The sequence below is a fragment of the Tachysurus vachellii genome, chromosome 26, assembly GCF_030014155.1.
Source record: "Tachysurus vachellii isolate PV-2020 chromosome 26, HZAU_Pvac_v1, whole genome shotgun sequence".
Lineage (NCBI taxonomy): Eukaryota > Metazoa > Chordata > Actinopteri > Siluriformes > Bagridae > Tachysurus > Tachysurus vachellii.
This window is the reverse complement of record NC_083485.1, coordinates 12202700-12221849: the sequence shown is the minus strand read 5'-3', so window position 1 is coordinate 12221849 and position 19150 is coordinate 12202700. Positions and strand designations below refer to the sequence as shown.

Sequence of the window (19150 nt, the reverse complement as noted above, 5' to 3'; positions counted from 1 at the left end):
TCTTTTGGCGTATACCAAACGTATATAAACTTTTTAATTCCAGCAAATGTTTGAGGGGGAAACTTCAGTTACTTCAGTTCAGCACAATTGAAACTATATCAGTGCATCGTTTTTTGGTCTGCTTCCTGTTTTAAAAATGCAGTCTACTTTTCTTGAATGTTGTTATAGATGTTTTTTTTTTTTTATTTGTTATTTATTTCTCCATGCAGGGATTGGCAATGTCTCCCTTTGGAGGCCTTTTCTCATATCCCTATACGTACATGGCAGCAGCAGCTGCTGCCTCTTCAGCAGCCACCTCCTCGGTTCATCGCCACCCGTTCCTTAACGCCGTACGCCCGCGGCTCCGGTACAGCCCTTATTCATTACCGAGTGTGCCGGACAGCACTTTGCTTACAACCGCCATTCCTCCCATCGACCTGAAGGGGGACGTCATGGCTTCTAGTCCGGTATCTGCAACTTTGGACTCCACGTCTGAGGTGACCAGCCGTTCTTCGACCATATCATCCGGCTCCGTGTCTCTTTCGCCAAAAACAGGCTCTGAAAAAGATTCAAACAACGAGTTGCAGAGCATCCAGCGCCTTGTGAGCGGACTCGATTCAAAGCAGGACAGAGAGCGAAGCGTATCTCCATAATAATAATTATAAAACATGATCTCCATTGGGAATCATTAAGGACATTGATGATACGGATCGTGTACGACGACGCCCTTCTAGCGAAAGCGGGTTTACATAGGATGCGAACCTATAGATTAAGAAAATGTTCGATTTAAAAATGCACTTTGGTAAAAGACAAAATTGAAAAAAAAAAAATCTTTAGTTGTGTTCTTGTCTTCTTAAATTAAAACAATCTCCTTTTCTCCTGGTGTTTGAATAGATTACCGTAGAAGTATTGAATACGACCAGCTTGGTAAGGAACATGTCACAGGTGGAATAAGCTGCTGCTGTTGCTGGGGTGTCACTAGAGTCATTTTAATATGCACTCTTAATATATTCTTAGTTTATTAGATATCTCTTTATCTAATAAAAAAACTGCTGTTTTTTTTTTTGTTTGTTTTTTTTTTACTTTAGTTTATTATTTGAAACCTGTCATTAATGCCAGATGGAAGGCGTTCTACATGTCACGTTTTTTTGTTTGTTTGTTTTTTGTTTTTTTTTGTTGTTAATTTTTAGGGATTTTTTTTTGTTTTGTTTTTTCACAACCAAGATTACCAAATACATACCAACTATATCTCACGTGAAATATGACAAAGCAGTGCGTGCAATACAATATTTCTTAACGGGTTTTCTTTCATCTCATGTTTAGACTCATGTACACAAAGTCGTTGAGCAAACAGTGAAAAAACTGTAAGCAAACATTGGGAATTTGCAATCACACTAACAGCCACGTGTACATAAATACATGGGTTACACCCTAAAGGAATCAAATCATCTGATATTGTAAACTACCCCGCGGTACACAAAAAAACAATCCAGCGTTCACATGAATTGGGGAGTAGGGAAAGCTAACCGATGGATGCGGTCTAACGACTATAATGTAAATAGTGACATATACTGTAGCTATAAAGTATTTATGTAATTATTTCATATGAATATGGCGTGTAAATACCATGGAGTCGGTTTCTTCCTAGGCGACCTGTTAATTAATTTATTGTTGATATACTGTGTAAAAAAATGTTTGTGAGATATTCTCTTTGCTTATGACATTCACATTGCCGTCCCTCTGACTATGGATTGTAATGAACCCCGCAAAATATCTGCAGTGCTAGGTTTGTTCTAGCAGACCCATGTGCCATTGTCCCATACTGTTCTGTGTTAAAGTGTTTCTGTTCAAACGCATTAAAGGCGAAAGCGCATTGCGCCGGTGTCTTCATACTGATGAGAAATTTCTTTTTTCCTACAAAAAAAAATCATGGAAAATGTATAAATGTTCAAATTTACGTTTGTTTGCCAGAAGTATAAAGTAAGATATTTTCTGTATATATTTGTTTTTTTATTATTATTATTTAAGTTTGAACAGTTTACATCAGCAGTGTTTTCTTGAAAGTGTCAATAAAGAAGTTAAATCAATCAAGAATACATTTGGATGAAGAAAGTTCAAAAGAAGGAGATCATTTTTTTTAGAAACCTGTTAAATATTTGGTCATATACAAAGAAATATAAAATTGAGTGCAGTTAAGGAGGATAATATCAATCAATTTATTATGTTAACGTGCATTGTGTTTGTTGGCAGTATAGAGTAGTGTACAAATAATCTAGATATCAAGGGGTTCACACTCTCAAAAATGAAGGTACCAAGTTATACTGATCCTTGTCTCTGGCTTAGAATACAGTATGGCGTACCAAAAGGGTTTACAGGTAAACTATACAAGCTAAAAGTTTAGTTATAGATTAGTTATAGAACCAAAAGCACAATTATTATTTCAGAGTGTATTATATCATGGCGTGTTGGTTATTTAAAATGATGCAGCAGTAAAATAGTTCTTATGCAAATGATATAAGCTGTAAACTGTGTTATTATGTAAAACAAAATGTTTGTTCTGATAGATTTTTCTGACGATATCTCTTCCAAAATCAGTCCTCGAAGTGGTAAAAGTGAAAGGATCAGCACGGCTCGACCAGTCCGGAATTCCTTACTTGACATTAAGCTCTATGGAGCCACTAAGCTTTATGAGGGCCACCGTGGCACCAGCAAACTCACTGTTTATTTCCAACCTGGAAGAATGTAAAATAACGTGTTTGCGCACTTGCTTGCGCCCGAAGTCACAGGTTTATCAAAGCACCTATCTTTATTTGTATATTGTATGGTTAATAAGTAACGTCGGTGGCGCTGGAAAATAGAGGTAAACATCAGGCGAACTATCTCAATTGCTCCTTCTATTGCTCACCTGGCGCCTTCGATATCTAAACCGATTTTATTACTCGACAGGCGACAGTGCGTCTGCCGGATAACGTTGGAAGGATGTTTTCCTGCTGAGGTCAGCTGCTTATCGCCACCCAGTGGTTACAGGGCAAAGTACACGTCAAAGAGCAAAGTATATAAGTACACGTCAAAGAGCCTGGTATATAAACATAGTAATATTTGGTTAACAGATAGCTAAGAAGCCTTTGATAGGAGGTGATGCTAAATCAACACGTGTGGATCCTATAAGCTGTGTCATGAATCTACCCTGTTAAAACATTAGAATCTTCTAAGGGATGTCCTTTGTTCTTTTAGATGCTTGCAGCTAATACAGTAGTGCAAATTGTTATATAACCGAATCAAAATTGCAGTAAGTTTGCTATAATGATATTTGATTTGTTGAAAATAAATTTGTTGTTATTTTATTTATGAAAATAAATGCTCCTTAAATAATAATTTGACATCAATTAGTCAGCTTTTGATGGTTCAGTGAAAGAGCTATGCGTATATTTTAATTTGCATTATTTTTTTCTTTCTTAAACATATATAAAACCAACTGAAACATGGCAAAAGAAAACGAAGGGGTTTTATTTCTACTGGTTTGACTCTGACTAGGTTTTATTGACGGCAATATCATGATGTCATTGCAATCTGTCATTAAGGCCAAGTAAGGTTCATTGATTTGTAACTGTAATAGTATTAGAATGGTCACATCACCACCCAACATTTATAAAGTCCAATTATTTTATGAGACTGTTAACTACATTTAACTACATTTAGTCATAGGTGGAATCGGTACTGGGGTCAAAGATTCTTTGAAAGTAGGTGAAATTCATTGGAAGAAAATCATCATCATAAGCTCTTCACCTTTAAACCAACTTCTAGATGGTTTACAGGACAAAATGATGAAAGTCCACTGTATTGATATGACATCCACGTGATTAATTAAGCGCTTTATAAAGTAATGTATCACATTCATTCATTCATTCATTCATTCATTCATTCATTCATTCATTCATTCATTTATTTTCTACCTCTTATCCGTACTTCTTGGGTCACGGGGAGCCTGTGCCTATCTCAGGCGTCATTGGGCATCAAGGCAGGATAATGTATCACGTTATCATGTTAATTCAACAGGAGGGATTTTGCATTTCTCTCACCAAACCATAAAATAATAATGAGGTTTAATGCAATCTATATTCTGTTCCTCATGTGAAACTGAATAAACCCAGACTAGCCGATATTAAAGAATCCGAACTGACTCTTGACAGCTGACACATTGACTTACAGTTTCATGATTTTTAACGATGTAATGCTTTTTCATTTGGTTTGCTCGCCATCTAGCGGCTGGTTATAGAATAGCTGTCTGAACTTTTCAATTGTAACTATAAAAATATTTTGATTTATGTGTATAAATAAATGCATTAGTATATTATATAAACAAGTTACCCTTAGGTTTTTTTGTCCCAACAATTTCAATTTACAACGATTTCTAGTGGACTGTAGAAGGTTGTAGGTTATGAAGTGGTAGTCTTGAAGATGCTTTTGGAGAGATAATGTCTAGCAGAAGTTCAGTCATTAAAGTTGATCTCGAGATAGGAAAGGAACAGTTTACTTTATCCTTGCCTCCAGCAAAACTATTATTGCTTACTAAGATTATTGCTTAACAGGCAGCATATATGATCAGTACTAACATCATTTTGTGTTCAAACGAAATGTGTTCGTTATTACTAAGCTCTTGAGGGAAATAGCACTTCATTAAAAAAATGCATTAATTATATGAGGGGGCACGGTGGCTTAGTGGTTAGCACGTTCACCTCACACCTCCAGGGTTGGAGGTTCGATTCCCGCCTCCGCCTTGTGTGTGTGGAGTTTGCATGTTCTTCCCGTGCCTCGGGGGTTTCCTCCGTGTACTCCGGTTTCCTCCCCCAGTCCAAAGACATGCATGGTAGGTTGATTGGCATCTCTGGAAAATTGTCCGTAGTGTGTGATTGCGTGAGTGAATGAGAGTGTGTGTGTGCCCTGCGATGGGTTGGCACTCCGTCCAGGGTGTATCCTGCCTTGATGCCCAATGACGCCTGAGATAGGCACAGGCTCCCCGTGACCCGAGGTAGTTCAGATAAGCGGTAGAAAATGAATGAATGAATATATGCATTAATATAGTTAAATCAGGTTTTTCTTTCACACCAGAGTTTTAAACATCAAAGTGTATATGCGTGTATACAAATAGGTATGTACATATAAACATATAGGTAATCAGAATACATCCTGTTTAACACACACTGCAGTAGGTATGGGCATTAGTATTACTCTCTAATATGTGCGTGCAAGCAAACATGTCTAATATTTAATAGTCATCTTCCACCTAAAAGTCATACCCTAATAACATATTTTGCTTATAATGCCTAATGTCAGGCCACCCATGTTAAAACATCTTGGTCCAATAAAAACTCACCACAATCTGGATGAGAAGGAGGTGAAACACTTGGGCCAATACAAAACATAGACAATCCAAATCCAATCCAAAAAAAATTATTTTTTTAAATTGTGGAATAACTAAAAATATAACTAAAGGTCTGGACAAATGACTACATCATGCTCAAAGGAATCATAAAAATAGTGTATAAATATTTTTTTTACTTTTTAAGTCATTAAAAAGTTAATGAATTGAGTGGATAAACATCCTGGTTCAGCCAGGAAAACCTTACCGTAATTGAATAGAAAGAAAATGATCAAAACCGTTTCCAGTCCAAAAAATGTTTTTCACTCTTAACATCTTAAAATTCCATGTAAAGTTTTACATTCCTTACTCTTGTAAATAAATCATTTTTGTATTAGTTTTATTGCAATTATTGAATAATCCATTAGTAACATGACACTAAATAAAGGACCATTGGTAAGTACAGGATTGAGTTTAGTTGGCTTTCTGCTTGCATATTTAGACCACTATTTATTTGAGTCAATAACAAACAATAGTCTCATGTGTGCTTTGACAAACTGTGATTTTTCCATTTTGACCCAATATGTTTCAACACACCAAATACTAGGTTTATTATTTGGCTCATAAGAAGAAATAAGGCATTTTATACAACTTTACCTGAACCTGTTTGAAAACTACAACAAACAAGCTATAACAACTATTCAATTGGCACAACTGGCTTGTTCAATGCCATTATTCAATATTCCACACGAATGAAAAGAAAAGAAAAGAAAAGAAAAGAAAAGAAAAGAAAAGAAAAGAAAAGAAAAGAAAAGAAGTCTAATAGTGGACTCTACTGGCTGAATATCACATTTGCAATCATTTAAGGTGGAACGGCATATTTCAATCAGAAACTTCAGGCTTGTAGCTAGCTGACGATGTTAACCAAGTTTATCCTATCATAAACTTGTTTTCATTCCAATTTACAAAAAAAGTGTTATAAAAAGATGCTTTCTCTCACCTGGGTGCTTTGTTTATGCCCTGTCTTTTGAGAATTCTCATTATGTTTGTGTTCTAGTCATTGCAGTACCTGTGCCTTGTTAATATATTTCCATCCATCCATCCATCCATCCATTTTGTACCGCTTATCCGGGGCCGGGTCGCAAGGGCAGCAGTCTAAGCAGGGACGCCCAGACTTCCCTCTCCCCAGACACTTCCTCAAGCTCTTCCGGGGGAATACCGAGGCATTCCCAGGCCAGCCGAGAGACATAGTCCCTCCAGCGTGTCCTGGGTCTTCCCCGGGGCCTCCTCCCGGTTGGACATGCCCAGGGAGGCTCCCCAGGGAGGCGTCCAGGAGGCATCCGGAACAGATGCCCAAGCCACCTCAGCTGACTCCTCTCGATGTGGAGGAGCAGCGGCTCTACTCTGAGCTCCTCCCGAGTGACCGAGCTCCTCACCCTATCTCTAAGGGAGCGCCCAGCCACCCTACGGAGGAAACTCATTTCGGCCGCCTGTATCCGGGATATTGTCCCGGATTTTGGAGGTGCTGATTCTCATCCCCGCCGCTTCACACTCGGCTGCAAACCGTCCCAGTGCACGCTGAAGGTCCTGATTTGAGGAACCCAACAGGACAACATCATTTGCAAAAAGCAGAGACGAAATCCTGTGGTCCCCAAACCGGACTCCCTCCAGCCACCGACTGCGCCTAGAAATCCTGTCCATATAGATAATGAACAGGACCGGTGACAAAGGGCAGCCTTGCCGGAGTCCAACATGCACCGGTAACAAGTCTGACTTACTGCTGGCAATGCGAACCAAACTCTTGCTCCGGTCATATAGGAACCGGACAGCCCTTAGCAGAGGGCCCCGGACCCCATACTCCCAGAGCACCCCCCACAGGTCACCATTGTTAATATATTTCAATAGAAAAAACATACAGAGAAATGTACTTATACGTAATAAATCCGAGTTCTTTATAACTGGGATAAAAATTAGCTTATACCAGCCTAAGATGGTTTGTTGGCCTAAGATAGTTTAAGAAGTTTATCTAACTTTTTTATTTTTTTCTATTTTTGCAACCAAACCTATTATTTTTGCAACCAAAAGGAAATAGTCAAGATAGAACGTAAACCATTAAACCTGAATATCTAGAGGTAGCGTGACAAATTAAAACCAGCATGACCAACCTGTCTGGGTGACCAGTTAAAACCACTTTACTGGTCCAGGCTGGGTTTTATTTTTCAAAAGTTAACTACACCAAAGTTGGGTTAACATAGTATGAAATAAGTCAAATGACCCAAAATGGACCCTATCCACACAACCCATTGTAAATAACTCTGTATTTTTATAGTGAGGTAAAACGGATGCAATTTGCTGTTAGCACACGTGGGGATGAATGGAATGAGATAAAGGCTTGTATTTAGCCGCTAATTCATGGATATCTCCAGTCAAATGATCACTGCTAGCACTCCTTAATTTTTGGAGTTTAATTATTTGTCTCTGAAACAATGTTTTCTTTGATTGTTTGCATAATGCTGGCATGGTATATTTCAGCCTGCATATGTAATTTGACCATTGGTTGATTGGGGGCTCTAAGTAACTTCTTATACTTTTTACAGCTACCCATGAACATTTGCACAACATCTGATAATAAACCTTTTATTTTGATCCTTTCATACAATTAAATCTACAGTATTATAGTGTTATAATAAGATCCCTTATCCCATTGCACTGTCGAATTATAAAAGCTCATTTTTAGCAACATTTGACCTATATACCATGTTAGTTATATTCCCTGATTCATCTTGATTCAATTTATAAAATGATTTTAACAATAGACATTGTAACTAGCAGCTTTACAGAAATCCAGATGTAGATTCAGACCCATAATGAGTTTGCCAGAGGCGACAGTATAGAAATGAAAAACTTTCTGAAATGACAAGAGGAGAAAAACTTGAAAGGAATCAGTCTCAAAAGAGAGCCCACCCTCTTCTGGGCGACACCGGATACTGGGATTATATTAATTATACGATATAGTCATATAAAGAAAAGACAAATTGTCAAGCGTAACAAAAGCATGAGCTAGCTTTTCTATTATATGTCTTAGCTTAGCAATATACACTATGTGTAAAGGAGTCATCAATATAGATTATGTCCTGGTTATGACTTGTTTAAAATTGTTAATAAAAATGGTTAAATCTTTATACGGGTTGATTTCAATTCACAGGGAAATCAGTTCATGAACAACTACTTTAAACTTGACCTATAACTTGGTCAGCTGTTGTGTCCATGAAGTATAATTAGTCAGTCTGCTATTTTTTATTTTGGTATGGTGGTGAAAATTACTGCCCACCATTATCATGGTTAAAATCAATAGGATATTTAGTTGCTCACAAATTAAATGAGTTAACTACAAGCCTCATTAAACCAGAAATATACTTTCATAATGTATTTAAAAGATAAAAAGGGGCCCTTGTGACAGAAAGTTTGAGAAAGTTTGTTTAAACTGAAAAAAGTGTATTTAAATTGTATTTTATTAAATGTAAAGTGAATTTTTAGTGTTTGAGTAGTCGGTTCCTGGTTCTAGGAGGTCCAGTCCATGCGGATGACCTACACATGTAATCCTGCCCTTGTTTTCTGTGTTTAGAACATAAAAAAAATTAAATAAAGTAGAATAGAATAGAATAGAATAGAATAGAATAGAATAGAATAGAATAGAATAGGTCTTTAAAATTGTCACAATGAAAATTGAAACAATGAAAAACTGTTCAAACAATTTTCAGCAATGAAAAACAGCACTGCAACTTCATATATATAGTGGAGTAATAATGCAGTAGTGGTGTAGTATGTAGAGTGTTATTGTGTTATTGCACGAGTCCTTGGACGAGTCCTGGGCTTCATTCAAATGTGCTACATCATCTTGAAAACCTTATTTATAAGCCTGACAATCTAACTTCCTGCTTTTGTTTAGGTTTGTGTGTGTGGTTAGTTAATTCTTGAATGCACCGATTGGTTGAGAACTGTGTGTTGTCTAATTTTGTTTTTAGATTATTTTTGCCCATTTAGAGATTGTTAACCTGGATTTCTTTAGTGCTCCTCGAAGTAGACTGTGACTGCTATTTATGTTCCCAATATAAAAGAACTCATTTGTTTCTGGTAAAGTTTGAGCTGGGCTGTGGTCATAGTTATTGTAGTATATATTCCTGTTTATTCAATACACATCCTTTTGAGTGTTTGGATTCCTTTTGTCTGTGTGATGCTTGCTCTCTTTTATAAACCTCTTGTGTCCACCTGCATGTGTGATTATACATAAATATAAAATGACAAGACCACCATTTTCAAATCCAAAACCAGGACTAGCCAATATCATATTTTAAAAGTTTCAAAAGAATATTTAGTGATACTAGGACCAAAACAAATCTATGTAAAAATAGCAAGAAATCCCAGAGATGTCCAGGTCAGTAGAGAAAACAGGGTCTCAGTGGGGATTTCAGTGTACTCAGTTTGAATACAAGTCAAGTCAAAAAGCTTTTATTGTCATTTCCACCATATATAGCTGTTGAAGTACACAGTGAACTGAGGCGACGTTTCTCCAGGACCGTAGTTGTACATAAAACAAAGACAGAGCTAAGGACTTAGTAAGTTATTCCTAGACACATAAAGTGCATCTGTGCAACCTGGTGCAAACAGTGCAGGACAAGACAAAAAGACAGTGCAGGACAAAAGACCACCACCATCATCAAGTTTGCCGAGTGAAAGAAATGATGCCGACGACATTGTTGTGTGGGCCTGATCTCTTAGTCAGTAAGACTAAGGAGTTGATAGTGTATTTTATTTTTTTTTTACAGCATTTGGCAGACGCGCTTATCCAGAGCGACGTAAATACTGGACTTCAGCACAAAGCAGGAGCGGTCATACCAACCGCTAAACATCAACGGGACCCCAGTGGAGAGAGTGGACAGTTTTTGGTACCTAGGTGTCCACATCACACAGGACCTGTCTTGATCCTGTCACATCAACACCCTGGTGAAGAAGGCCCGACAGCGTCTGTACCACCTGAGACGCTTAAGGGACTTCAAACTACCCTCTCAGGTGCTAAAGACTTTCTACACCTGCACCATTGAGAACATCCTGACGGGTAGCATCACTGGTTCGGGAACAACCAGCATCACTGGTTCGGGAACAGCACCATGCAGGACAGGCGAGCCCTCCAGTGGGTGGTGCGATCAGCTGAACATACCATCCACACCGAGCTCGCTGACCTGCAGGACATCTACAGCACATGGTGCCAGACCAGGGCCAGGAAGATTGTAAAGAAGATTGTAAAGGACCTCAGCCATCCCAACAATGGACTCTTTTCTTTGTTGCATTCAGGGAAACGCTTCCTCTCCTTGAAAGCAAACACAGAGAGAATGAGGAGAAGCTTCTTCCTGCAGGCCATTCGGAATTTAAACCAGGAAACACCCAGGATCTAGTACTGGACCCCTCTCTCCATCTTCACTGTTTTTCTGCACACCTTTTTGCACTATGACACTTTAACTCTGGACTGACACTTTAACTCTGGACTTGCACAGCACAGTGCCATACACTCTATACACACCATACTACACATAGACACTTTAAGGACAATCATATGCATTAAAGACCATATGCATTAATGTAAATGTTTATGTATATGTATATACATTCTTTTTTCACATATATTTTTCATATTTTTATATTTTATATATATATATAGTTTTTACTTTTTATTTATCTAACTCCTTTTGGTTTTGGTTTTATTGTTTTATCCCTAATTGCATTCCTTTTATGCTTAAATACCGGACAGATGCAAAAAGCATTTCGCCGCATGTCGTACCCTGTATGTATGTGTATGTGACAAATAAAATTTGATTTGATTTTGATTTGATTTGAAAAGACAGTGCAAACAAAAATACAAGACATTAAACAAAAGACAATACACAAAAACACACTATATACTATACACTATAGCTTAGCCGGTTATGCTGTATTTAGTGTTTTAAATACAAAATTCAAACTTGACTTGGACTTGTGAACTTCTATGTGATGCACCAGTTAACAAAAGTAAACCGCGATGCAGGCGGTTTGAAAATATATTGTAATACCCTGTAATACCACATGATGGAGACATTTGATTATTTAACAAGGACTGGGTTTCCTAACACTGATTTGTCTTGTATTCCTGCAGCCGCAACACAGAGCTTGTCCATTACATAGCATTTGGTTCCCAGTACGTGAATAAAGCATTACACTATATTTTAGTGATATCACACAAGGACTATCACCAGCTAGTGTTGCTTTTATTCAGCAGATCTAAATTAAAAAATAATTGATTTTAATTTAAATGACTGATTTTAGACATAACATGACTATATATTTATATATTGCTTCACAAAGGAAAGCAGATCTCGAATAAGCCAAATTAAAACAGAGCTTAAATTCATGAACTAAATGCTGTGAGTAAATGATTGTAACGTAGAAAAAAATATTTTGCTTTATTTTACTGTTTATTGTCTTTACATCATTAGACCAGTAGATGGCGCACGAGAACACGTGCTTCAATAAGTCCTCTTATAAAGATGAATGGACTTAAACGCTACTTATTGAAAGATAGGTTCAAGAATTAAAGAAACAGAATCTGTTTACTCATATAAAATTTGATCAAAAATATCTAGAGACCTCACACACCGGACACAAGATCACACAAATGTAAATTGCTCTGGATAAGGGCGTCTGCTAAATGCTGTAAATGTAACTGTTGCCAGAAAGTTAGATGCATGCAGTTTTCTAAAAATGGATTTATATTCTACAACATTAAGATATTGCTTTACTGGGAGTAAGTTATACAGACTTATTTTAGTATGGCAGTGATCCTGTGTACAAACTTAGAAATAGGTAAAATACCTGACCTCAACCCCACTGAACACCTCATGGATGAATTGGAATGTGACTACATGCTAGGTCTTTTGACCAAACATAAAAAATGGTCCTTTGGTTGAATGAAAATTCCCAACAGCCATGTTCCAAAATCTAGTGAAAACCTTTCAGAGTAGAGTGGAGTATGTTATGGCAGCTAATAGGGGACCAACTCCATGGATGTAATGGTCAGGTGTCCACATACTTTTGGCCATATAGTGTTTATACAAAATATGACAGGAGTAGACTAAAATAGACATAGAAACTAAATATGTGTTACAATTTCAAATAGAAACATAGACTGGGAATAAAGGTCACAGATCCCTCAACAACAATTAAGGCAGGAGTTCTCAAAGGCTGAAGCTCTTGGATATGACTGGACCTGTCATGCAGATGTATCAGGACCACTTGGATGTGTGATTATACACACAAATATGCACAGAGGCAGCGCAAGATCCCATAGCTGATCTGTAGGTCAACAAATCTGGCCTGTGGATCATACTGTAGAACTCACACATGGAGTGTGCAATGCAGAGATTTAAACATCTGGTCATGGAAGTCGTGTTTTATTGCACTGGTTTACCAGGAAAAGGGGGAGGATGCATGTAGGCTTGCTGCTGTGTCCAATTAACACATTTTAAACAAATACAAACATACTGGGCATTTCTGCATTCAGAGAGTCTCTTGTCAGTTTTTTAAAAATGTGCTCAAGGGGTCCTGAAGTACACTCCTCCATTTGTAACACCTACATTCTACTTCATTCTATACAGACAAACAACTGATTTGACTGTGTAATTGGGTTGTGTGAAGTGCAAACTTCAAGGACAAAGACCACTTTTATTAAAATGCAATGTACTTACAGTGTTACTTCATTCATCCTGTAATTGACTGGGTGGTTTAAATTATGCTACTAGATTGTTTATATTTATATAACCAGAAGCAGGATTTTTTTTAAAGACATGCCCTCACATATCTCTAGTTGAGACCAATTATGGACTGAAGTAGGGTATTTGAGGATGACTACCTGGCAATGGCGTCCCAGAGGATGTGTATATATATATATATAGGGCTGTGGTCAGTCTGGCACCTGTCCATCTAATATCAATCTGATATATACAACTATGTATGTAAAATAAAAGTTAAGGATGCTTGCAATCAATTACCAAAAATGATTTGGCCTCAGAGACCATCGCAGAACTGATGGTGTTAGACCAATGAAAGGCCATAAATATTGAGTAAAGCGCATCTAGAGTAATGTGATACAGTTCCGAGCAAGCAGAGTAGGTGAGGCAGACAACACACAGATCCTCATTGCGCATATGGACCACCCCTGACCAAAACCTCTAGCTTATATTTGATTACAATAGCTCTCTTTGAAAAATCTCAATAGCTATCTACACAGCAATTTTTATGTACTCCTCAAAAACACTAACACTAAAATCAGAGCAAAATTGGACAAATTATCATTTCACATTTTTTCAAAAACAGTTTTTTTTTTGTTTTGTTTTGTTTTGTTCGTTTTTGCATCTCCAAATAAAGAATTACAAACCTACAAACCTAGGGATCTAAAAATTTTGTCCAGTCATCACTAGATTTCAATCACGTCATTGTTTCTCAGGGTTTTGTGATGCTAAATTTATTGATTGTTGGAGTCACCAAACAGAATTTTTAGCAGCATGGTTTGATGTTAGCAAACAATCTTTGGGTTTCTTTATTTTTCACTAAGGGTCGGGTCAAAAAGTGCCTAATTCTTTAAGAATTTAATTCATGCTTGCAGCTATATCTGTTCGTGTAATTTGTTTATCTTAGTGAAGTTGTTTACATGTTGCTCATATGTTGCCATTGCAACTTTAGCGATAATAATTGAACCTGTTACAACTTGTGTCCAGTGGAGGGCATTACAACACAACAGGATAGCTGTGTATCGTCTCTCACTGATGTTTTATATCATTCCAATTCAATTGAAACTCTAAACTATTATTAATATCAGAATTAATGCACTGTTACAACATATTATGATAGTGCTGCAAAGACAGTATGTACCACCTCTAAATACAAAATATATAATATTCAAGAATGTGTCTGAACATATTGTCTTTTTTAATGGTTATCATTTTTGAGCAATCACTGACTACATGACCTATGGACTTTGTACATGTATGTGTACATGCTTACATGGCATATATGTGTGAGGGTGTTGGGGAGGGAGTGTGTTGGTTTGATGAAGCCATTGGTGGGATGCTTGTGGAAATGAATAGGGGGGAAGCAAGGGACCAGGAAAGCGGTATGTTGGTCCGTGTGATGTGATTGTTAGCAGAAATGTGTCAGCCCAGGCCCACCAACCCCAGAGCCCTTGGCCCCAGACAGGCTGCGGAGTTGTGAGTGAGGCGTGAGGTATGGGGGACGACGCTGCTGAGCACTGTGCTCTAGTAAAGACCCCAGATACCTTATCAGCTGTGCCTTTAGTGGAACAAGCAAACGGGACATTCGGCCTTACTGGATGACCATGTGTGGCCATTTCAGGTTCCAATGTGAGCTTCAATACCAAATGTGTTTGGTCAGTAGGGCTTTAGTTCTACATTTTGGTTTGTGTGAAGCTGCTTTGTTGTATAACCACTATACAATTAATATTGATTGTGTACTGGATATCAATTATGTCAATTATCTTTAAATGGCACCTCTAGATAGCAAATTCCAGATAATTGTTCAATGACATAAGAAGGGCAATATGCTCCACAGTGCCTAGTGAATTTGAGAAAGGAAAGCCTAATGACAAATGCAGAACATGCTCCAGTGTAAGAATTGTCTTCAAACATGGCTTTAATCTGCATGCAGTTCTATGCTCATATACATACCTCAGCTATTTAGCCATGATCATTAGGATAGAAAAAAGCATAAACAACATCCAGATCAGCACTCATCTTTTCAGATATGCGAAACACATGAGCGCTGAGTGTTGATATTGACTTAAAAGCCAAATCCCGTAGCTCTCTCCATTAGGAACATGTCTCTCATGCATATAAGATCTATTAGGTGCTATGAATTTCTTCCCTTCACTGAAGATTCAAAACAAGCTAAAAATATAGATTACTCTTGATTCTCCATAGAGCACACAGACACACACAAGCATATATGCATATGTGTGTGTGTGTGTGTGTGTGTGTGTTTGTGTGTTTGTGTGTGTTTATGTATATGTGAGTGAGTATTTCAACATTATGCACAACAGACATAACAGATTTTATAGAAACTGAACCTGTGGTGGGTCTATTTGGCCTGTTTTTCATTTCTTCGCTAGATGCTTTCTTCCTCATGGAGGCTAATCTGAGCAAGTTAATATGTGCACCATCCAACTTACAACCAGCTGCCACCTTAACCCTCTCTTATTACCAAAGCATGTGTGCTCCCTCATTATACCCACCAGTATGATTAGGCTTCACATACTGGTCTTGTCGGTATGTCGGAAGTAGTAACTTTCATTTCACCATGCTTCCATGGGCATTCACTAAAGTGACTCACTCTTTAAGCTGTTTTTTCTTTTATTTCTTTCTCCAAATATGTGTATTCAGCTTAGTCCATACCACAAGTGACTCAGAGCCAAGTTCAGGGGATTTACTCTCATTTGTATTTCAGTATAAGCAATCTAATATGCTCAGAGTAATTGGACTGGAATCCTATGGCTGACATATTTGACACAAAATAGAGTTGAGTATTTTAAGAAAATGAATTTGCTATTATGAAACTGTCATTCAAATGTTATAGTGTTTGTACGTATATACACACTGTATGTGTGTGTGGTGTAGCTGTGTGTTTATAGGCACATCTTTTGCTGCAACATCTGTTTGCTTTTGAAACAGTGTAACCACAGGTAGCTGCTAATAAAAACAATTTTTTAAATTATTTTACTTTAAATCTTTTTTTTAACTTGTTAATTTAACGTAAGATAGTTTTCCGTTATTTAAGACTTCTGAAAACAGTGGCATTCAATTCAAAAGTGAAATCTTTCGTTCAAGCTAAGAAAAAGCGAAAAAAACTTTTTCTGAACATCCGATTTCTGTTTTGTTTTAGATCAATCTGGACACACTATTCATAAAGGTGATTTTCATTAATGATTTTCCGTGTCTAAAAAACATTTAATTATGAATTAAAAAATTCTTTTTTAATTCATAAAATGTGCAGGTTTTGTGGTGAACTCTTAATTCCATTATGATGTGATGGCTAACAGTAATTATGCTATAGTTTCCTAATTCAGGCTATAGATAACAACTATTATGAACAATTTTAGATTCCATTATCTTTATTTACTTAATTTCCAGTAATTATTCAAACATATATCAATGTTTCTGAGACGGACAGATTTTTCCATGCGGTGTGTATTCCAGAATTGTTCTCAGTATTTTGGGGATAGACTTTAAATCCACCGCGACACTGATCAGGATAATGCGTTTACTTCAAATGATATGAATAAATGAACGAATGAATGAATGGATGGATGAATGAAAGTCTACATTACCTTAGCGAAAATAACTACAAAATACAAATAGTGGGCTATTTAAAAATTTTCAAAAAAATAAGGGCAGCTTAATGTTCTTGTTCGCTTAAAGTACGCATATGACTTTGAAAGCCTAAGTTTGTTTGTTTGTTTATATGTTTGTTTGTTTCTGTTTGTTCGCTTGCTTGCTTGCTCTGACATTCAGCAAAACATAACGGATTGTTTACTTCATATAGAGATTTCATTATGCATATCATTTATAATGTTAACATTTTTTATTGCGCAGTATAGTGGATTTTGTTTTGATTCGATTTTGTATTTTCATTCGACTCCTTTGTTTAACGGCTTTAATTTGAGATTCGTGTATATTTTTTGGTATTGAGAGAATGTTTTTACTTGCAAAACAGGATACAGACCAGTATTTTCCCCTGTTCAGTACAGTCTTATAATCTTATAGTAGTAACATTCAGATTTATCATCAATGTTACTACTATAAGATTTTAAATATATATATATATATATATATATATATATATATATATATATATATATATATATATATATATATATATATATATACATACATACATACATACATACATACATACATACATACATACATACATACAGGTAAAAATATCTTTTTGAATCCTAATATATTGAGTTTGGGATTTTAGATCTTTTTAGATCTGTACTGTAGATCTGTTTAGATCTGTACTGTACTGGTGTTGATAACAAAGCTGAATGTGCGTCTCCGATTACTTCTAGTCTGCACTGTAATGTCACTTACATACAGTACTATTTCAAATAAAGTCTCATTTACCGGATATTAAAGTAAAATTACATTTGTGGACTAAACCTAGTATGCCTTCAAAGCATAGTTTAATAAGGAGATGCTAGCTCATGGAAGAGAACATAAATTAAAAGAAATTATTACTATATGATAGATATTTAGAAAACGAATACAATCAAGTGCACCTTTTGAACAAAACATGTGCAGCAATGCATTTACTTTCATTTCTGACAAATATATAGATGTATTTAAGATAATTTGAAATGTCAGTCTATATTTATACGCAGCTATATTAATTATTAAATAGATGCATATTTCCCAATAGTTTTACCTGCTTTAATTTCTTAAATCACGCATTAACGTAAATAAAATTATATTATAATTATTTAGCCAGACAAAATGTATTTTCTTAGGTTTTTATAAGAGAACTGTAAATTGATTTAAACTGTGGTTTCGACTGTTATTAGACAAGATGTACGATTTTAACACGTTACATTCATAATTTTAATTCATGCCAAAATAAACTATTTCCTGATCGACTGTCTGCGTTTGACCGTCTGAATATAATATAATCAGTTTACTAACGCTTGTGGTATAGTTTGTTTTCAACTTTTCGTGGAACCTATTGACAGTGACATGGTAATCTGTCAAGTAGTAATTTTATTTTTGACAAGGTGAAGCGTATTAAAACAGAAAAGCCAGAATGCTAGTTATGCTGGTCTGATCTTAGAAAATACAGTAATACACTTATGGAAATATATGGAAATATTTGTACGATGTGTTAAGATTTCCTAGAATCCTTAAGGGTTCTAAATTTTCCAAGAGTTTGCTAGGAATGTATCACATCCATATATGAGTGAGAACACACATAGACTATGTTGCCAAGCGGTATTGCCATGCGGTATACAGTGAAGGTCACAAAATGACGTGTCAAAACTATTACAGCAGTAATTAATAGTTTGTTATAAAGAACATTCTGATATTTTGATAAAGTAACTCTTATACAGACTGTTACAGAGATCAACAATTTGGCTCTAATCAAAGTAAGTGAGTTTAAATGAATGTATTATGCTAATTGGAATTTTTCTGTAACTACTTCTTGTTGTTATGACGTTAGGTTGTTACTCTGGATTTTTGCAGATTAGAAGCCTGAGAAGGACTAATCACTAACGCTTAATCCAACTGAGTCAGATTGTGGAAAAGTGTCAAAAATGTGTGCGTGTGTGTGTGTGTGTGTGTGTGTGTGTGTGTGTGTGTGTGTGTGTGTGTGTGTGTGAGAGAGAGAGAGAGAGAGAGAGAGAGAGAGAGAGAGAGAGAGAGAGAGAGAGAGAGATGTAGTATACTTTTCTGTAGTAAAGAAGGAAAAGCAAAAAAAAAAAAAAACAATTAAAATTTCACCAGAACATTCATATTACCCTTGATGAATTTAGTACAGGCCAACCTAATGCTATAAGATGCTATTTTGTCCCCGAGTGTTTTTGCTAGTGTAATTATTATTATTATTATTATTATTATTATTATTATTATTATTATTATTATTATTATTATTATTATTATTACTACTACTACTACTACTACTACTACTACCAAATATTGTTTTCTTTTGATGGTGGTG

General features: G+C 36.3%; 1 protein-coding gene across 2 annotated transcripts in view; it reads left to right on the top strand.

The window, feature by feature from the left end:
* The window catches only part of tbx3a (T-box transcription factor 3a), a 7846-nt gene extending 5780 nt beyond the window's left edge, over positions 1 to 2066 (top strand). For both annotated transcript variants that reach the window (XM_060863196.1, XM_060863197.1), the window contains exon 7: positions 210 to 2066. In XM_060863196.1, the coding sequence (XP_060719179.1) occupies positions 210 to 632 (423 nt within the window). In that variant the 3' untranslated portion in view covers positions 633 to 2066. The remainder of the gene's footprint in view (positions 1 to 209) is intronic.
* The last annotated feature ends 17084 nt before the right edge of the window (positions 2067 to 19150 follow it).